The sequence below is a fragment of the Balaenoptera physalus genome (assembly GCF_965194825.1).
Source record: "Balaenoptera physalus genome assembly, chromosome: 2".
Classification (NCBI taxonomy): Eukaryota; Metazoa; Chordata; class Mammalia; order Artiodactyla; family Balaenopteridae; genus Balaenoptera; species Balaenoptera physalus.
In genome coordinates, this window is record NC_138883.1 from 29026424 (window position 1) to 29045802 (window position 19379).

Consider the following 19379-nt stretch of genomic DNA (forward strand, 5'->3'; position numbering starts at 1 on the left):
GGTCGGTCGCAGTTGGAACGTTTGCGCTACTCCCTTTGGGCGGCCGAAGGGACACTTGCTAAACCGCTTTGTGAGGTCTCCTGGAGTTTGTGCAATCCACTACTGCCTGCCTGGAAGAGTATCTGCTAAAATAAGAGTTTTATGGTAATTATTAATCCTGCGGTCCAATATGGCGAGTGTCGAAATAGAAGTACAAAGATTGCTGACAGCTAAAGGATTGGGAAAGATACCGGGCAGTTCCAAGAAGCTGGAGTATTGTTCACTTAAAAAAATGCACAGCGTGAAGAGTTGTGAGTTAAGTTTTATTTGGGGCAAAATGAGGACTGCAGCCCGGGAGACAGCATTTCAGATAACTCTGAGAAACTGCTCCAAGGAGGCGGGGTGCGGGGGGTGGGGTGGGGTGGGGGGGAGGAGCCAGGATATATAAGAGTTTTGCAACCAAAGGAAGGTAGTCGGGAAGTCAAAAGATTATTGTTAATTAAAGAAAACCAGATATCTCAAGTTAAGGAATTTAGTGCTTTTCTATGTATGGGAAGATGCAAGAGTCTGGGCTCACTGAAATCATTCCTTTGATATGCACCTCAGCTATCTGGGGCCAGTACCCTGTATTTTCACATCCTGAGTTTCCTCAGGGCTCATTGCAGGAAGTGGCTGCAGTCTGATGGCTGCTACATGGCAGGTATTCTTTTCAGCCCTGAGTTTCCTCAGGGCTCACCGGCTCACGTTGGAGGGTTGCAATCGTTGATGACTGTGACATCCTTTGTTTATTGATATGGCAGGAAATATTCCATTTATAAATATTCCATTCGATTTATAAATATTTGATTTATCAGTATTAAAAAGCATCCCAGGTGATTGTAATTCAGGGGATCACTGGAAACATAGTCCTAATCCTACCCTTAACCCTCAATCCTTTACCGAGCCTTTTTCCTAGAACTAAGGATACCTACAATGGCTTCCAGAGCAGGGAGATGTTTCTGGAGGGAGAACTTCCTGGGTTCCAGTCTGATCCTGCTCCTTAATAGCGTGGTGATCCTTAGCAAGGTACATAATTAAGCCTCTGAATCCAGTTTCCTTATCTGTAAAGGATTTATTGTGATGGTTAAATGGGCAAACATATGGCCTGACACTGCACTGATACTGTAGTAGGTGCTCGGTAAGAGTTTTGTTCTTCAACTCACAAATCTGGTCACTGGCAGTGTCAGTGTTTTTTTTGTTTGTTTTGTTTTCTTCTTTTTTAAATTAATTAATTTATTTTTGGCTGCGTTGGGTCTTCGTTGCGGCGTGTGGGCTTTCTCTAGTTGCGGCGATCAGGGGCTACTCTTCGTCGCGGTGTGCGGGCTTCTCATTGCGATGCCTTCTCTTGTTGCGGAGCACAGGCTCTAGGCACGCGGGGTCAGTAGTTGTGGCTCGCGAGCTCTAGAGCGCAGGCTCAGTAGTTGTGGCGCGCAGGCTTACCTCTTCTGCGGCATGTGGGATCTTTCCGGACCAGGGCTTGAACCCGTTTCCCCTGCATTGGCAGGCGGATTCTTAACCACTGCGCCACCAGGGAAGTCCCAGTGTCAGTGTTGAGTTGTGTTGGGGTTCTGGCAGGAAACAAGTGGCACTTTCAAACTGGGCAATTGGAACAGAGTTTCATAAAGGGACTATTTGCAAAGGCATAGGCAAGGATAAAAAAACAAAACAAAACGCAGCACAGTTTGGTGCAGAACCTTGGGCCTGAAGGCTGAAGGAGAGAGGGCTGCCTGCAGGAGCTGTAGCCTTCATGGAGGGAGGCAGGCAACCTGTGGTGAGGTGGCAAGAGTGGGAGGAATAAACACCTGACCTCACTCTCCTCCGGCCCTTCAGTGTCTTGCGAGCGCCTCTCTTTGGCTGAACACAGCCATTCAGCTCAGCCTACCTGTGTACAGAGGGGAGTGGATGGACCACGTAGAAGATGTCCAGGAAATGGAAGCTCAATAAATACTAATAAACTGAAGAAAAAGACATCAGACTAGGCCCCAGATCGCAGAGTTCCATGAATTTTCCCCATTCTATCTCCTGAAGTAACTACGGCAGCATATTTTAAATACCTGTGGTTTCAAGTGTTACAGACTTTCCTCAATCTAGGAACACTCAGCTTACAAAAATTGACCTGGGCTGCTACAGCCACCAGCACAATTGCCCTCAGATTTCAGAAAGGCAGGGAGAAAGATGGCTTCTTCCTTCCCCTTCCCTGATGCCCAGGTTGCTGTGAAGAGGCACAGAAATGGCTCCCAGGCACATGAGGGAAAAGCAGCTAAGGAGGAGGCCTAAGCTGGGCCATTCAAAACTGCCCTACTTTGGGGAATTCCATAGGAACTCCAATGGAAGAAGTAGGTACTATGCAGGCTAACCGCCAGGGGATACCCATAATCTGCAAAAGAATCAGCTGCTGTAAGAATATACTTTGCGGGCTTCCCTGGTGGCGCAGTGGTTAAGAATCCGCCTGCCAGTGCATGTGACACGCGTTCAAGCCCTGGTCCGGGAAGACCCCACATGCCACAGAGCAGCTAAGCCCATGCGCCACAACTACTGAGCCTGTGCTCTAGAGCCCGTGAGCCACAACTACTAAGCCCACGTGCCACAACTACTGAAGCTTGCACACCTAGAGCCTGTGCTCTGCAACAAGAGCAGCCACCGCAATGAGAACCCCACGCACCAAAGTGAAGAGTAGCCCCCGCTTGCTGCAACTAGAGAAAGCCTGCACGCGGCAATGAAGACCCAACGCAGCCAAAAATAAATTAATTTTTTTAAAAAAAGGAATACACTTTGCTTTCATAAGAGAGGAGTGGCGGGCTTCCCTGGTGGCGCAGTGGTTGAGAATCTGCCTGCCAATGCAGGGCACGCGGGTTCGAGCCCTGGTTTGGGAGGATCCCACATGCCGCGGAGCAGCTGGGCCCGTGAGCCACAGCTACTGAGCCTGCGCGTCTGGAGCCTGTGCGCCGCAGCGGGAGAGGCCGCGATGGTGAGAGGCCCGCGCACCGCGATGAGGAGTGGCCCCCGCTCGCCGCGGCTGGAGGGAGCCCTCGCACGGAAATGAAGACCCAACACAGCCATAAATAAATTAAAAAAAAAAAAAAGTATTTGCAAGGCAACTAAAAAAAAAAAACACTTTAAAAAAAAAAAAAAAGAGAGAGGAGTGGCTTCTTACAGATTCCAGTGCTTGTCTAGTGATTTGATGAAGTGGCTGTAGTGACGTGATATCTTCAGTATTAAACATAAAAATTAATTTCTGTGCCTCTGTTTTAGGGGTAGGGACTTCATGCACGGATGAAAGCTTTTGCTTGATCTAGGGTAGAATTTCTTTGGTTATCCCAGATAAGTACACTCCCAGAAAGGTTTCTCTCTGAGAGGGCTCCTGAATTTTTCTGTGTTTAATAGCACACTGCCTTTCAGTTATAAATTCAGTATGGAAAGGCTGAGTTTCAGAAACAATTGCTTCTGAGTCACCTCTGACCAGTATGCCAGCAATATAATGAGTAATTTTACTATCTGAATTAGGTTTAGGACACCTGTTTAAATCCCACCTTCACAGATTATGACAAATGTTAGAGAATTGAAATATCTTGGAGGCAAGACTGTAAAGGTAAATCACTGGCTGCCGAGTGAGAGCAAACTGCTGTTGATATTTAAAACGTATTGGGATTGAAAACAATGCTTGTAAAATCAATAAAAGGATTTCAGTCAGGGGTGATTTAGAAAGCTCTTCCTATAGAGAAACAATGTCAGCCATAGTTAACACCAAATTCATTGTTTTCTGTAATTCTCAGTCAACACCCAGATCCATCTGCTTTTCTGATAACCCCAAGTGAGAGTTAAAGGGGAAAGAGGCAGGAGGTGGGAACAGACTCCCAGTTATTCCAGTATCATAGGTGTGGTTTCACTGATGATCCTGGGCCTGGTACTATTTCCTATTACCATTTGGTAGGACAAGAGAGCTCCACGTTTCTGTTTTTAGCCACCAGTATCTATCCATTTGAGTACATTCTTTCTCCAAGATTGCAATAACTTAATTTCAATAATCATCTCATGGTTAATAGTATTGTATCAATGTTAACTTCCTGATTTTGATGTTTGTACTATGGTTATGTAAGAAGTTAACATTAAGGGAAATCAAGATGAAGAGTATAGCTGGGCTATTTTTGCAACATTTTTGTAAGTCTAAAATTATTGCAAAATAAAAAGTTAAAATACCAGGGAGTCATATAACCACCCTAGAGGATTCCTTTGGTCCTCTGTGTCCAACTTGTAGGGTTAATAAAACCTGCCCACCTCAGTCAGATCCTTGCTCTTCCATATCCTTGAACACTAGTCTTTCCCATTTGATTGAAGTTTCCAGGAATTTGCATTATGTCTGATCCGGTATCCAAAATCCCTTGCCTTTGGTTTTTAAGTAAAAATAAAAGACACATTTTTCATTTTCACCAAAAACTTTATTGAACAACATATTCACCCTTTTGTTCCACTGCCTTCTGCCATTTTTCTGGCAACTTCATGATTCCATCTTCCCAAAACTTTTTATCTTTTTGAGCAAAGAACTGTCCCAGGTGCCTTTTACAGTTTTCCAGGGAATTGAAGTTTCTTCCATTAAGAGAATTTTGTAAAGACTGAAATAAATGGAATTCCGAAGGTGCAATGTCTGGTGAATACAGCGGATAAATCAGAACTTCCCAGCCAGGTTGTAACAGTTTTTGCCTGGTCATCAAAGAAACATGTGGTCTTGCCTTATCCTAATGGAGGATTATACATATTCTGTTGACTAATTCTGGACACTTTTCATCAAGTGCTGCTTTCAGTTGGTCTAACTGAGAGCAGTACTTGTTGGAATTAATCGTTTGGTTTTCCAGAAGGAGCCCATAATAGAGGACTCCCTTCCAATCCCACCATATACACAACATCACCTTCTTTGGATGAAGACCGGCCTTTGGTGTGGTTGGTGGTGGTTTATTTCGCTAGTCCCACCATCTCTTCCGTTCCACATTATTGTACAGTATCCACTTTTCATCACCCATCACAATTTGTTTTAAAAACGGAATGTTTTTGTTACGTTTAAGTAGAGAATTGCATGTGGAAATACGGTCAAGAAGGGTTTTTTCGCTTAATTTATGTGGAACCCAACCATCAAAGCAATTCACATAACCAAACTGGAGCAAATGATTTTCAACGCTTGATTTGGATATTTTGAGTATGTTGGCTATCTCCCGCGTAATATAACGTTGATTGTTCTCAATTAATGTCTCGATGTGATTGCTATCAACTTCAACTGGTCTACCCGATCGTGCAGCATCGTCCAGCAAGAAATTTCCAGCACAAAACTTCACAAACCACTTTTGACATGTTCAATCAGCCACAGCACCTTCTCCATACACGGCACAAATCTTTTTTGTGTGTTTCAGTTGCGTTTTTACCTTTCTTGAAATAATAAAGCATAATATGCTGAAAATGTTGCTTTTTTTCTTCCATCTTCAATATTAAAATGGCTACACAAAAATTCACCAGTTTTGATAAGTTTTTTTAATGCACGCTGATATGTCAGCTATCATAATACAATCTAACAAAATTGTTTCGAATGAAGTTAGACAACTAAGCACTCCTAGAGCCACCTTATGGGAAAAAACGAACAAACTTTTTGGCTAACCCAATATATAACGTGCTTCTATTTTTGGTACATAAATGTTTACAAATGTTATGTCCTCTTTTTGGATTGATACTTTTATCATCATATACTGTTCTTTGTTTTGTTACACTCTTTGTTTTAAAGTCTCTTTTGTGTGATATAAGTATTGCCACCCCAGCTTTCTTTTATTTTCCATTGCATCTTTTTACATCCTTTCACTATCAGTCTGTTAAATGTCTTTGTGTTTGAAGTGAGTCACTTGTAGGCAGCATATAGAAGGGTCTTGCTTTTTTATTCAGCCACCTTATATCTTTTGATTGGCAAATCTACATTACATTTAAAGTAATTATTGATAGTTATATACTTATTGCCATTTTGTTAACTGTCTTCTGGTTCTTTTTGTAGTTCCTCTCTGTTCCTTTTTTCTTTTTCTCTCTTCCCTTGTGGTTTGACTGTTTTCTTAGTGTTATGTTTAGATTCCTTTCTCATTTTCCTTTATGTATTTACTATAAGTTTTCTCTTTGTGGTTACCATGAAGTTCACATATAACACCTTATGTATATAACAGTCTTTATTTAAGTTGATAGTAACTTAATTTTGAACACATTCCAAAGCTTTATATTTTTACTCCCCCCTATGCTTTATATTTTTGATGACACATTTTACATCTTTTTAATGTATCCCTTAACTATGGTATTTTCATTAATTTTAATACTTTTGTCTTTTGCCCTTTATAAGTGATTGATCCACTACCTTTATTATTTATTTACATATTCCAGTGAGATATTTACTTTCATATGTTTTCTTTTTATTAATTAGTGCCTCTTCTTTTTAGCTTAGGGGAGTTCCTTTAACATTTGCTGCATTTGCTGAAAGGCCAGTTTAGTGGTGATGAACTCCTTTACTTTTGCTTACCTGGAATACTCTTAATGTGTCCTTCAATTCTGAATGATAACCTTGCTGGGTAGAGAATTTTCAGTTGGCAGTTTTTTCCTTTCAGCCCTTTGAGTGTATCATGCTACTCTTTTCTGGCCTATAAAGTTTCTGCTGAAAAGTCTGTTCATAGGCCTATGGTGTTTCCTTTGTACATAATAGGTTGCTTTTCTCTTGCTGCTTTTAAGATTCTCTCTTTCTCCTTAACTTTTACCATTTTAATTATAATGTATCTTGGTGTGATTCTCTTTGAGGTCATCTTACTTGGAATTCTCTAGGCTTCCTGGACCTGGATGTCTCTTTCCTTCCCAGATGAGGAAGTTTTCAGCCATTATTTCTTCAAATAATTTTTCTGGCCCTTTCTCTCTCAGTACAGGTAAAACTATCTTTCTTGGCTTTGATGTTACTCTGAGGAAAAAGAAAATCAAACCAGAAAACCAGAAAACCACAGTTATAACTCTCAGCATGCTCCACAGATTCTTAGTAATGTATCTCATTAATATTAATGCCATAGTATCTAATTTTCACCTTTAAATGAGAGTAGTGTAAAACCCCCCAACCTCAGGCAGTCTGGGTGTTGTGAGTGGTCACAATTTCAAATGCAAGTCCAACTCATCTGACTTTAGATTGGACTGACATGCAACATAGACCCTGGACCATAGTTTTTTCATATTTTCTGGATATATACCCCAGAGTGGAATTGCTGGATCATCTGATAGAACTATTTTTAATTTTTTGAGGAATCTCCATACTGTTTTCCATAGTGGCTGCACCAATTTACATTCCCACCAACAGTGTACAGGGGTTCCCTTTCCTCCACATCCTCACAAACATTTCTTATTTGTAGTCTTTTTATGATGGCCATTCTGCCAAGTGTGAGGTGATATCTCATTGTGCTTTTGATTTGCATTTCTCTGGTGATTAGCGATGTTGAGCATCTTTTCATATGCCTGTTAGCCATCTATACATCATCTTTGGAAAAATGTCTATTCAGGTCTTCTGACCATTTTTTAATTGGGTTGTTTTGTTCTTTTTGATATTTAGTTGTATGAGTTGTTTATGTATTTTGGATATAACCCCCTTATTGGTTATATCAGTTGCAAATATATTCTCCCATTCAGTAGGTTGCCTTTTCGTTTTGTTGATGGTTTCCTTTGCTGTGCAAACCCAAGTTTAGGGTAGGTCCCATTTGCTTCTTTTTGCTCTTATTTCTTTTCCCTTAGGGAACAGATCCAAAAAAATATTGCTATGATTTATGTCAAAGAGTGTTCTGCCTGTGTTTTCTTCTAGTAGTTTTATGGTTTCAGGTCTTATATTTCAGTCTTTAATCTATTTTCAGGGTTTTTTTTTATATTGTGTGAGGAAATGTTCTAATCCCATTGTTTTACATGTAGCTGTCCAATTTTCCCAGCACCACTTATTGAAGAGAGTGTCTTTTTGTCATTGTATATTTTTGCTTCCTTTGTCATAGGTTAATTGGCCATAGGTGTGTAGGTTTATTTCTGGGCTCCCTATTCAGTTCCATTGATCTGTATATCTGTTTTTGTGCCAGTACCATGCTGTTTTGATGACTGTACCTTGATAGTATAGTATGAAGACAGGGAGCATGATACCTCCAAGTTTGTTCTTTTTTCTCAAGATTGTTTTGGCAATTCAGGACCTTTTGCTTTTCCATATAAATTTTAGGATTATTCTACTTCTGTGAAAAATGTCTTGGGTATTTTGATAGGGATTGCATTAAACCTGTAGATTGCTTTGGGGAGTATGGCCATTTTAACTATTAATTCTTCCAGTTCAAGAACACAAGATATCTTTCCATTTCTTTGTATCATCTTCAATTTTCTTCATCAGTGTTTCATAGTTTTTAGTGTATAGGTCCTTCACCTTCTTGGTTAAGTTTATTCCTAGGCAATTTATTCTTTTCAATGTAATTTTAAGCAGGGTTTTTTTTTTTTTGTTTCTCTTTCTGATTGTTCATTATTAGAGTATAGAAAAGCAACATATTTTTGTATATTAATCTTGTATCCTGCAACTTTACTGAATTCGTTTATTAATTCTAATAATTTCCAGTAGTTTTAAGAGTTTTCTATATATAGTATCATGGCATCTGCAAATAGTGACAGTTTTACTTCTTCCCTTCCAATTTGGATGCTTTTATTTCTCTTCCTTTTTTGATGCTGTGGCTAGGACTTCCAACATAATGTTAAATAGAAGTGGCAAGAGTGGGCATCCTTGTCTTGTTCCTGAATTTAGAAGAAAGGCTTTCAGATTTTCACTGTTATGATGATAGCTGTGGGTTTGTCATAAATGGTCTTTATTATTTTCTGAAATGTTCCTTCTGTACCAACACTGATGAGAGTTTTTGTCATGAATGGATATTGAATTTTGTCAAATGATTTTTCTGCATCTATTGTGATGATCATATGATTTTTATCCTTCTTATTGTTAATGTAGTATATCACACTGATGATTTGCAAATATTTAACAATCCTGGCATCCCTAAAATAAATCCCACTTACTGGGATATATGATCCTTTTATATATTGTTGGATTCAATTTGCTAACATTTCATTGAGGATTTTTTGCATCTATATTCATCTAAGATATTGGCCTGTAATTCTCTTTTTTTTTGTACTGTCATTGTCTGGTTTTGGAATCAGGGTAATGGTGGCCCTGTAGAATGATTTTGGGAGTGTTTTGTCCTCTTCAATTATTTGGAATAGTTTGAGAAGGATAGGTATAAACTGTTCTTTATATGTTTGATAGAAGTCCCCTGTGAAGCCATCTGGTCCTGGACTTCTGTTTGCTGGGAGTTTTGTTAGTTTTTTTAAATTTAAATTAATTAATTAATTTATTTATTTATGGCTGTGTTGGGTCTTCGTTTCCGTGCGAGGGCTTTCTCTAGTTGTGGCAAGCGGGGGCCACTCTTCATCGCCGTGCGCAGGCCTCTCACTATCGCGGCCTCTCTTGTTGCGGAGCACAGGCTCCAGACGCGCAGGCTCAGTAATTGTGGCTCACGGGCCCAGTTGCTCCGCAGCATGTGGGATCTTCCCAGACCAGGGCTTGAACCCGTATGTCCCCTGCATTGGCAGGCAGATTCTCAACCACTGTGCCACCAGGGAAGCCCCCCTGCTGGGAGTTTTTAAAATTACAAATTCAATTTCACTACTAGTGATTGGTCTTTTCAAGTTGTCTTTTTCTTCCTGATTCAGTCTTGGCATAGTGTACGTTTCTAGACATTTGTCCATTCCTTCTAGGTTGTTCTGTTTGTTGGCTTATAACCGTTTATGGTATTGTCTTATGGTTATTGGTTGTTATTTCTCCTCTTTCGTTTCTCATTTTGTTTATTTGGATCCTCTCTCTTTTCCTCTTGATGAGCCTGGCTGAAGGATTACTAATTTTGTTTATCTTTTCAAAAAAATAGCTCTTAGTTCATTTCATTGATCTTTTCTAGTTTTTTTGTTCTCTATTTTATTTTCTCTGTGATCTTCATCATTTTATTCCTTCTGCTGACTGTGGGCTGTGTTTGTTCTTTTTCTAATTCCTTTACATTAGGTTGTTTATTTTAGATTTTTCATGTTTCTCCAGGAAGGCCTGTATCACTATAAACTTCCCTCCTAGAATTGCTTTTGCTGAATCCCATAGATTTTGGAAAGTTGTGTTTACCAGATAAAAAAGTCAAAGTCAAATAAAAATTCTAACTGAATTAGGGAAAAGGATAGATGAACACAATGAGAATTTTAACAAGGAACTAGAATATATAAAAAAGACCCAATCAGAAATGAAGAGTTCATTAACTGGAATAAAAAACACACAAGAAGGAATGAATAACAGATTAAGTGATACAAAAAACACATAAGTGATTGGGAAGATAGAATAATGGAAATCACCAAAGACGAACAGCAAATAGAAAAACAAATTTAATGGGTGTTCCCTGGTGGCCTAGTGGTTAGGATTCTGGGCTTTCACTGCCATGGCCCAGGTTCAACCCCTGGTCAGGGAACTGAGATCCCCCAAGCCGTGCGGTGTGGCCAAAATAAAATAAAATCCCAGCTCTATCATTAAAAAAAAAAAATTTTTTTTAATGAAAATAGTTTAAGAGATCTTTGGGATAACATCAAGCATACCAAAATTTGCATTATAGGGGTTCCAGAAGGAGAAGAGAGAGAGAGAGAAGGGGATCTAGAATGTATTTGATGAAATTATTGCTGAAAAATCCCCAAACCTGAAGAAGGAAACAGATATTTGGGTACAGGAAGCACAGAGGGATGAACCTAAACAGACCCACACTAAGACATATCATAATTAAAATGGAAAAACTTAAAGAGAGAATTCTAAAGTCAGCAAGAAAAAAAACAAAGAGTCATATATAAGGGAAACCGCATAAGGCCATCAGCTGATTTTTTCTGCAGGCCAGAAGAGATTGACATGATATATTTAAAATGCCAGAAGGGAAAAATCTTCATCCTAGGATACTCTACCCAGCAAGATTATTGTTTAGAGTTAGAGAAATAAAGAAATTTTCAGAAAAGCAAAAAGAAAAAGAGTTCATCAATAATAAACCTATGCTAAAAGAAATGTTAAAGGTTCCTCTCTAAGTGGAAAAGAAGTAAGATTCCATAGGAAAGGAAAAAAATTCCACTAGGAAAGGAAAATATGAAGTAAGAGCTGAAGATTAACTACTTAAAGAAGCTAGTATGAAGATTCAAAGACAATAAACTGTAAAATCAATTATAACTACAATGAACAGTTAAGGGATAAACATGAAAATGTAAAACATGACATCAAAAACACAAAATATGGGTGAGGGGAATAAAAAATGTAGATCTTTTAGAATGTGTTTGAACTTAAATGACTGCCAGTTCAAAACAAGTAGATTTAGATATAGTTCATCATATATGAAACCTGTGGTAAACACAAATCAAAAACCTACAATAGAGGAGCTTCCCTGGTAGCACAGTGGTTGGGAATCTGCCTGCCAATACAGGGGACATGGGTTTGAGCCCTGGTCTGGGAAGATCTCACATGCCACAGAGCAACTAAGCCCATGCGCCACAACTACTGAGCCTGCACTCTAGAGCCCGCGAGCCACAACTACTGAGCCCACACACCACAACTACTGAAGCCCGCGTGCCTGTAGCCTGTGCTTAGCAACTGCAACAAGAGAAGACACTGCAACGAGAAGACTGAGCACTGCAATGAAGAGTAGGCCCTGCTCACCTCAACTAGAGAAAGCCTGCACGCAGCAATGAAGACCCAACACAGCCAAAAAAAAATGAATAAAATAAATAAATTTTAAAATATATATTAAGAGAAAGCCTACAATAGATACATGAAAACTAAAGAGAAAGGAACACAAGCACACTACTAAAGAAAATCATCAAACCACAAGGAAAGAAAGAAAAAGAAGAAATAAACAGAGAAGAAATACAAAAACAACTGGAAAACAAGAAACAAAATGACAATAAGTACATACCTATCAATAGTTACTTTAAATGTCAATTGACTAAATGCTCCTATCATAAGACATAGCTGATTGGATTAAAAATAAAAACAAGACCCATCTATATGCTGTCTACAAGAGACTCACTTCAGAACTAAAGACACACACAGACTGAGGGTAAGAGAATGGAAAAAGATATTTCATGCAAATGCAAATGGAAACGACCAGAAAGTTGGGGTAGTGATACACATACCACACAAACTAGACCTTAAAATAAAGGCTGTAACAAAAGACAAAGATAAAGGGATCAATACAAGAAGAGGCTATTACACTTGTTAACGTATATGCAACCAATACAGGGGTACTTAAATATACAAAGCTATATTAACAGATATAAAGAGAGAAATTTACAATAATAATAGTTGGGGACTTTAACACCCCACTTACCTCAATGGACAGATCATCCAGATAGAAAATCAATAAGGCAACAGTGGTCTTAAATGAGACAATGGGGGAATTCCCTGATGGTCCAGGACTCAGCACGTTCACTGCTGGGTGCCCGGGTTTAAATCCCTGGTCGGGGAACTGGGATTTCACAAGCCACAGGGTCCAAGAGACAATGGACCTGTTGGACCTAATAGATAGGATATTACACCCCAAAACAGCACAGTACACATTCTTTTCAAGTGCACATGGAACATTCTCCAGGATAGGTTACATGCTAGGCCAGAAAACAAGTCTCAACAAATTTAAGAGGACAGAAATTATATCAAGCATTTTTTCTATGTGTATTTTAAACCCCGCAATATGTTATTTGTAAATATTTATATTTACATGCATATTTAACCTTTTTCACTATATTCCATTTCTTCCTTCATTTCCATATTTCCACCTTGAGTCATCTTCATTCTGCTTGAAGAACACCCTAGTTTTTCCTTTATTGCAGGTATGCTATTTTAATTCTCTTAATTTCTGTTTTTCTGAAAATGACTATTTTGATTCTGTTAAATTTTTTTCAATCAATTTTATGAACAATATATACTTTCGTATTTAAGAATCTATTTTGCTAGAATAGGCTTCGAGGTTGTCAGATGTTTTCTTTTGACACTTTAAAGGTTTTTCAATGGTTCCTGATTTCCATCATAGCTGTTGAGAAGTCAGTTGTTAGACTTACTGCTGCTTCTTTGAAGGTTGACTTTTTTCTGTGGTTGCTGGTAAGATTTTTTAATCTTTGTCTTTCTTTTCTGCAGTGTTCCATTGCCTTTTGCTACGTAACAAACAATTCTGTGGACAGATTGCATTTTCTAAAGATGATCGTGACAAATAACTCCCATCTCACATGCCCTTCTAGAAACTTGCCATTCCCCTATCAGGTGATAGTCTATACACATTTTCTTTGCACCTAATGTCTCTGTGTCTGCCTCAACCAGTAGAGTACAGCTGAAGCAATGATATGTGACTTCCAAAGCTAAGTCATAAAAAGGCCATGTATTTCTGCCTTCCTCTCTCGGACCATTCATTTTTAAAACCCAGATATCACGCTGTGAGGAAGCTCAAGCAGCCTGTGGAGAAATTCATGTGCACAGGTATCACAACTGGCTTTAGGACTAGGTGGAAGGTAGAAATTGGAAGGGCTCCAGGGAGACTATTAGTGAAAGCCTAAAGGAACTCATGAAGGCCATTATTGATGACCTAAAGGAAAGTAAAATAAATTTATTGGAAGCTAGAGGCAACACTGACACCTGCAGTAATGTGAAAAAGGGTAAATATACCTAATGAATTCAATAATCTAGCTAAAGTGATTTCCCAGCAGAGTACTGACAGTGCCACCTGGCTTCTCCTTGCTGCCTATGACAAAATATACAAGAGGAAGAGGTGAGCTAAGAATGAACTGCTAAATAGGAAGCAACCAGGACTTGCCAAGCTTGACAATAATACTGTTTCTCCTTTCCAGCTTCTCCAGATGGTAAATTATTCTGTAATTAAGACAGGACTTCAAAGCAAAGTCAAACCTAGGGTGGGTCTGTGGGAGAGACTTTGTAAAGACCTCAAAGATTCAAGGTAGTGCTTCATAGAACATTTCAGAATGACAAAGGTCCTCTAAAGATTTTAAGGTGTACCTAACAGATCCTGTCTATTAAATAACAGAATTTATGGGAATCTTAAGGATGTTTGCCTGCAGCATTCTCCCAAGGAGCCCCAGATAGAAAAGTTCCTATCTCAAACAGATTTGTAGTGGTGTATTGTCTAAGGAAGTGAACCCCACTGATATTTTTTAGAAAACCTATATAATTCTTAAGAGAATGGTTCTGGTGGAAGCACAATGAGTTTGAACTAAAAGAGATAGAGACAGTGCAAAATAAAAAGAGATCTTTGGATGCCTCATCTTTTTCATCCAGGAAGCAGATCCAGGAGGCTTTTTTGCTAATTTAATTTTCTTATGGGAAATATAGGTTTCAACTCAGAGGGTGGAACCAAGAGCTACAGAGAACAACTCACAGAGAGTAAACTGAGCACCAATGGAAGAATTGGCAACATGTTCTCAGCTGGATTTCAGAATGGCTAGGGGCCAGTGACTGTCGTGTGCCTCCCATATTCCCCATTTTTGAACAGGAATATCTGTAAGAATTATCTTATACCTGCCTACCATCGTATTCTGGATGTCTGTGTGTGTGGACAGCTAACTTGTCTCTTTAGTTCACAGATCTTCAGACTGAGAAGAAAGATACTCAAGGAGCTATACCCAAGGGATTATACCTAAGGAAATTCATCTGCACCTGGACCTGATATAAATGATACAATCTTAGACTTTGAGCCTGAGCATGATGCTGTAATGGAATGAGACTTTGGGCGGGGGTGGGCTTTAAAGGAGGGATGACCATATCTTACACGTGGGAGGAATGTGAACCATTGTGGCTAGAAGGCAGATTTTCCAAAGGTGGTTACAATGTTTCCCATTCCACCTGTTCTTCTAGAATCTTTCCACTCTCCTTTTGAGAGGTGGACTCCATGTTCTCCTTGAACTTGGTGGGTCTTTGTGATTGCCTTGACCAGTAGTGTACAGCAAGAGTGATGCATGTAGCTTCCAAGACTAGGTCAAAAACATGCCATACAATTCAACTTTGCTATGTTGGGATGCTCACTCTTGGAACCCAGCCCAATTAGCCATTGTAAAGGCCCACATGGAGAGAACTGAGACCCTGTGAACCATAGCCCTGCCTGAGATCTTAGCTGACAGCCAATACCAACTTGCCTGCCACTTGAGTGAGAAAAATTAATGGTTAATGTTTTTTTAAAAATAAATTTATTTATTTTTGGCTGCATTGGGTCTTCTTTGCTGTGCGCGGGCTTTTCTCTAGTTGCAGAGAGCGGGGGCTACTCTTTGTTGTGGTGCGCAGGCTTCTCAATGTGGTGGCTTCTCTTCTTGTGGAGCACGGGCTCTAGGCGCAGGTTTCAGTAGTTGTGGCACACGGGCTCTAGAGCGCAGGCTCAGTAGTTTTGGCGCACGGCCTTAGTTGCTCCGCAGCATGTGCGATCTTCACGGACCAGGGCTTGAACCCGTGTCCCCTGCATTGGCAGGTGGATTCTTAACCACTGTGCCACCAGGGAAGTCCGAGAATGGTTAATGTTTTAAGCCTCTGTGTTTTGGGGTGGTTTGTTACAAAGCAATAGATAACTGAAATGCCCCCCAAAACACAGTCACATAAAAAAATATTTTGTTCACAGATCCACAATTTGGACAGTGCTTGACTGGGACAACTCTTCTCTGTTTCAGGATATCTAAAGCCTTCACTGGGAAGATTCAAATGGCTGGGGGCTAGAATCATCTTGAGGTTTTTTCAGTCACATCCCTGTACTTGGGCTGAGGTGACTCAAAGGTTGAGCTCATTTGGGACTGTTACAGGAAGAGCTTACAGTTGGCCTCTCCGTGTATTTGGGGCTTCCTCACAGCATCACAGCCTCAAAGTTGTAAAACTTCTTAGGGTGGCTCAGGGCTCCAAGAGCAGGTGTTCCCAGCAAACAAGGTGGGATCACCTTTATGGCCTTTACGACCTACCTTCTGAAATCATAAAGCATCAATTCTGCTGTACTCTACTAACTGAGGCAGTCAGAAACCCATCCAGATTTGAGGGGAGGGGACATAGATCTCCCACCTCTTGGTGGCAGAAGTGTCAAAGAATTTATGTTATAAATTCTATGTTATAAAACTGCCACAAACAATTTTTCTGTGATGTGTTAAATATGGTTAACTTGCTTGAGGTTTATGGTTGTTATGAACTGAATGTGTCCCCTCAAAACTCATATGTTGGGCTTCCTTGGTGGCGCAGTGGTTGAGAGTCTGCCTGCCAGTGCAGGGGATACGGGTTCGGGCCCTGGTCTGGGAGGATCCCACACGCCGCGGAGCGACTGGGCCCGTGAGCCACAATTACTGAGCCTGCGCGTCTGGAGCCTGTGCGTCTGGAGCCTGTGCTCCGCAACGAGAGAGGCCGCGATGGTGAGAGGCCCGCGCACCGCGATGAGGAGTGGCCCCCGCTTGCCACAACTGGAGAAAGCCCTCGCACGGAAACGAAGACCCAACACAGCCATAAATAAATAAATAAGTAAATAAAAAAGAAAGGCAAGTAACTTTATTAAAAAAAAAAACAAAAAAAACTCATATGTTGAAATCCGAAACCCCAATGTGATGGTATTTGAAGGTAGAACCTTTGGGAGGTTGTTAGGTTTAAATGAAGTCATGAGAGTGAAGCCCCCATGATGGGATTAGTATCCTTATGAAATGAGGAAGAGAAACTGGAGCTCCCTCTCTCTCCCTGCCAGGTAAGGACACAGGAAGAAGGCAGCCATCTATAAGCCAGGAAGAGGCCCCACCAGGAACTGAATCTGCCAGAACCTTAATCTTGGACTTCCCAGCCTCCAGAACTGTGAGAAATAAATGTCTGTTGTTTAAGCCACCCCATCTATGGTATTTTGTTATAGAAGCCTAAGGTGACTAAGACATAGTGCTGTTGGAATATGTGGCTGATGTCTTTGTCAGCTTTAGAAAATTCTCAGCCATTATCTCTTCAGATACACTTACACAATACTTTGTAAACTTGATGTCAAAGAAAGTGATGATGATGCCTGTAAGAATGTCACAGTATGGTTTTCCAAAGTCTGTTGTTAGAGCCAGGAAGCAAAAAGGAAAATAGCTCATAGTCAACCACCTTTGGAACAGAGTTTTGACTTAACCATCTAGAGCCAGATGCTCCCTTTCTTACCGTAACTCCTCTCAGAGGATTCTTCTCTAATCTCCATGAGAAAAAGGTCAGTCTGGCTTTCCTTCTATCAACACCTCTCTGTATATTTTAGCCAAAGAAAATTCTACCCTGCTACCAGTAGTTGAACCAGTAGCAAACACTGAATGGCCATTCTCTCCCAGTGATGGAAAAAGTAGCCCAGTATTTGTTCAGCTTTAAATTTCATCTGTGCCTCAAAGTATTAAGTAAAAAAATCTAGATGAAAACACAAATTTTAATAGTGGTGATACTTTTTACTATTTAGTATTGTATACTTCTAATTGAATCTTCTATAATAGGCATATGTTACATTAGAAAAATTAATGACAAAATTAATCTCAAAAAAGTTACCTAAAATATTGCATTAATACCAATGACATGAATTTAGTGTTATCCAGGGGACAAGTGATTCACATAAGATTATTAAACACTAAAATCTGACCTTGAATCTCTCCTGTCAATAACAGACCAATTACAATTTGGGGCATTACAATTTGGGACAAGCTCCAAGTTGTTTGGTGAAGAAGGTTAGAATTTGCTTCCAAGCATCTACCTGGGCCTTAGAATGAGCCCTGGGCTCCCCACCCCACATCACAGGTTTGTCCAATAATTTGTGTAGGGAAGCTGGGCACATGGGGAAGTAAGGAGGCTCAATGTAATGCCCAGTCCCAGGGTAAGAGATGATCTGGGGTTTTTCCTTTCCATGGGCCTGTAACCGTTCAGAGGCTATCTGGGCGTATAACTCACTCCTCCAGTTATGGTCATCCTGACCAACAATGAAGAGGATGGGCCCCTGGGCCTTCTCTATTGGAATCATGCAGGGGTTCTCACATCCCCCTACAATATCATTCCTTATATCCACAATGTCCAGGAGGCCTGAAAAAGCTACCTTCATTCTCCTCAGGTCATGGCCCAGTGGTGGAATGCTATTCTCCTTGTAGTATATGGCTTTGTTTCCATTGAAGCCAGATCCATTGATGGAAACTGTGGCTGAGATGTTCTTCAAAAATGAGGCCATGGAGAGACAAATATCAGCCCCTAAAGAAATGCCCAGAAGTCCAATGCCAGGGCCCTTTACCTGGAAGAAAAGAAGGGACAAGAGTCAAAAGTCAAGAACCTACCCAACAGAAAAATGTTTTTCTAAATGCAACTAGAGATGCTGCTAGCTTTAATTTGTGAATTGGCCACAAGAGACTCAACCTCAGCTGACAGAGTTTCTTTTCATGCAGAGACTATCTTGCTGGACACATGGCAAACAAATCTTAAACTCACTGGCAAATTTGGGAATTGGTTGCAAACTTCCAGAGAGTCATCCACTAGAGAATGCTGAGTCATTGGAGCCTGTCAATTTCAGAGCTTCATTCAGGTTGAATTAAAGCATCAATGTTCCTGGGCATCTGTGTGGAACCAAATTCTGTTCCAAGAAGTGAATATTTCATCAGACCCCATCTAACTATATATTGACAAATGATTAACTTTATAGAAACAAAGTAAAACTTCAGAGTCCAACTGAGTGGTTCTAAGCTTATGAAATGGGTGGACAAGTTTTGATCAAAATCTGAGAACATACTCTGCTATCAGAAAAATAAAGATTAAAAAGCATACAAAGCTAAAAATTTAGAAACTCCACTTGCAAAAGAAATTTTAATATTATTACATAATTCCCTAAAATAAAATATCACATGAATTTTACAGTGAATTCTGCAATATTAATCCATCTGACAGAGAAAGTGGAGTAGAAGAAATTTCTGTGAAAGAAGAATAGAGCAGCATCAATGCACCTGGCACAGGTGAGTGCAAAGTGACACCCTCTCTGGAGGTAGTTCTAGAGAGAATGATAAAGGACATTAGGAGAACCTGGGTGTGTTGAAGCATGTAGCACAGGGCTTCTTCAAAGTAGTCCAGGTGTATGGTGTCGAATTTCTTGGGAAGATCTTCAAAATCACAATAAGCTAGAGCCAACGTGGCAAAGCCATGGCCAGCCAGAAGGCTGGCCCGATATTCCAACAGGGCTCCTCCAACACCAAAGATGTCAATGATCCCTGGGAAAGGTCCTGGTCCTAGAGGAGGTAATATTATAAACAGAAGG

The 19379-nt window shown here is 40.1% G+C and overlaps 1 protein-coding gene and 1 long non-coding RNA gene across 6 annotated transcripts in view; one reads left to right on the plus strand and one right to left on the minus strand.

The window, feature by feature from the left end:
• LOC309655894 (peroxisomal succinyl-coenzyme A thioesterase-like) overlaps positions 1–19379 on the minus strand; it is a 38378-nt gene that overhangs the window by 8408 nt on the left and 10591 nt on the right. Inside the window, exons 2-4 of one of the 4 annotated variants that reach the window (XR_014261044.1) lie at positions 19148–19350; positions 16841–18368; positions 15302–16640 (exon numbers count right to left, since the gene is read on the minus strand). Coding sequence is in view for 3 of the 4 variants with exons in the window: in XM_082451816.1 (XP_082307942.1) it covers positions 17778–18368; positions 19148–19350 (794 nt within the window). In the remaining variant the exon portion in view is untranslated. Of the gene's footprint in view, positions 1–15301; positions 18369–19147; positions 19351–19379 lie in introns of those variants that run through there. The other 3 variants (XM_082451820.1, XM_082451816.1, XM_082451818.1) reach the window with 3 other exon arrangements.
• Positions 40–16966, plus strand: LOC309655954. 2 transcript variants are annotated; one of them, XR_014261062.1, is made up of 6 exons: positions 46–144; positions 12913–12960; positions 13265–13387; positions 14468–14635; positions 14712–14844; positions 16833–16966. It is a non-coding gene; the product is annotated as an uncharacterized lncRNA (long non-coding RNA). The 2 variants fall into 2 exon arrangements; XR_014261061.1 differs by lacking the exon at positions 12913–12960 and having other exon boundaries at positions 40–144.